The following is a 1,985-nucleotide window of genomic DNA, read 5'->3' as shown; positions in this document are numbered from 1 at the left end:
ATTGGATTCTGTCAGTGACAGAAACAGTCTGTCAGTGACAGAAACAGTCTGTCAGTGACAGAAACAGTCTGTCAGTGACAGAAACAGACCATTTTATTGGACGCACTTTGACTTTGACTCTGTTTCAGTGTCCTAAGACTGCTGCTCCCATCAGACACAAAAACACGAGAAAATAAGAGTCCAGGTTGAGAGAAACCGAAGTTAATGGTGTTTCGTGATCTTCCTTTAACGTCCTCTTGTACGGGGACGGTTTGGGTGACGTGATGTTTTCGTGGCGAGCGTTTTGGAGGCAGCTGTGTGAATAATTTCCCGGGCGGCTCTGACTGAAATGAGCAGATGGAAAAAAAGCTCGAGTGTCGTCACTTGACTTGATGAAAGTGAATCGCTCTCTTGAAGTGCATTCTAATTAATTCATTTCTGAATCAATAACATCAATTTCACTTTCAGGCGTGTGGCGGCGAGGAGCGATGGCGGGCGCGAGATGAAAGGACAGAGGAGACAGATGAAGAGAAAAGGCGGAGGAGAAAACAAAGAGAGGAGGAATCAATGGCTGACTGCTGGGCGCTAATGTAGACGGATGTATCGGCGTTAGTGCGACGAATGAATAGATGATCAAACGGGACGGAGAGAATAAATGAAAGACTCGTTAAGCGTGAGACGAGAGCGCAGAGGTGAGCACATGAGGGAGCCGCTGACCTTCTGCGGCGGATGGATGGATGGATGGATGGATGGATGGATGGATGGAGAGTGCAGAAATGAAAAGAAGAATCGATGAGCGGCTCTGACCTTTTTCTCCGTGGTGATGTACAGGTGTCGCAGCCCGGAGTCCAGCAGCAGGTTCTTGTTGACTTTGTCTCCGGTGACGTCGGCCGGCGCTCGCCCGTACACCTCGGGATGATCCGACAGGTGAACCTTCAGCACCTGCAGCGAACACACACACTGCATTAACCCTTTAGTTCGTTTGGTAGAGCTCTCTCTGAGTCAGCGGGAGATGACAAATGTGTCACACGCGAATACGAGGAAAATGAAATAAAGCAAATAAGGAAAGATGAAGAAAACCTCTCCGGTGGCGGTGCCCAGGAACGCCACGGCGTGCCCCATCTCCACCGCCACAGCCACGGCGGTCATGTGACTTTTCCGGGTCAATGGGGGCTCCGATGTGAGGGCGAAGTCGGCCTTGCTGGCGAGCGGCGACGGCAGGAACTCGGCCCCACATTTATATCTCTCTGCCATGTTGTTCTGACGGAGCCGAGCAGAAATCACATAATACAGTCATTTTCCTCAAAAGTTTTAGGGGATTTTTTTGCCATTTTTTTTCTAAACATTTTTGGAGATTCTTATTCTTTAAAATTTTGGGTAATTTTTCTGTTCTTAAAAAATCTTAGAGACACACGCACGCGCACGCGCGCACACACACACACACACACACCATCACCTGGTTGCTGCTGCTGCACAGCTCCTCAGACTTGGAGGAGTACGGCGAGTAGACGGCGGCCTTCTCGTTGATGATGCCGTTGCGGCTGTAACAGGCTCCGATGATCTCCACCAGCCGCTGGTTGATGGAGCGCAGAGGGTACATGCCTGCACACACACATGCACGCACACGCACATGTACACGTACACGCACGCACACGTACACACACACACACACACACACACACACATTTCCTCTGATAATCAAATCCAAAAACATCTCAGTCCAAATTTTCAAAAAATCAATTCAATTCTATTTGGATTTTTAGGGATCTCCTAAAATGTGGGATCATAAAGGATTCGTATAAGAAAGAAAACTTTAGAGAGATTTAAAGGTTTCAGATATCGATGCCTCAGACAGGAAGTCACCGCTGCAGAGTCTAATGGCCACAAATTAAGATGAGTGAATCACTGACACAGAAAATAAAAGAAATCAAACTTTTTTGCAGTCAGCCAAATATGATTTTGGTTGAGACTAAATGAAATCTATAAGAAAATACAGATATTTTTTT

The 1,985-nt window shown here is 47.2% G+C and overlaps 1 protein-coding gene across 1 annotated transcript; it reads right to left on the bottom strand.

The window, feature by feature from the left end:
* Positions 1-242: 242 nt before the first annotated feature.
* LOC121966678 (plexin-B2-like) lies at positions 243-1,584 on the bottom strand (the record flags this gene model as incomplete). The annotated part of the gene is made up of 4 exons (XM_042516746.1): positions 1,436-1,584; positions 1,060-1,239; positions 787-921; positions 243-323 (listed from the first exon to the last, which is right to left on the bottom strand). Coding segments are annotated over exons 1-4 (540 nt in total), but the record flags the coding sequence as incomplete, so codon positions are not given.
* Positions 1,585-1,985: the final 401 nt, after the last annotated feature.

Source organism: Plectropomus leopardus, unplaced genomic scaffold (assembly GCF_008729295.1).
Source record: "Plectropomus leopardus isolate mb unplaced genomic scaffold, YSFRI_Pleo_2.0 unplaced_scaffold25494, whole genome shotgun sequence".
NCBI lineage: Eukaryota > Metazoa > Chordata > Actinopteri > Perciformes > Serranidae > Plectropomus > Plectropomus leopardus.
The sequence above is the reverse complement of the archived record's forward strand: the minus strand, read 5'-3'. Positions and strand labels throughout refer to the sequence as shown.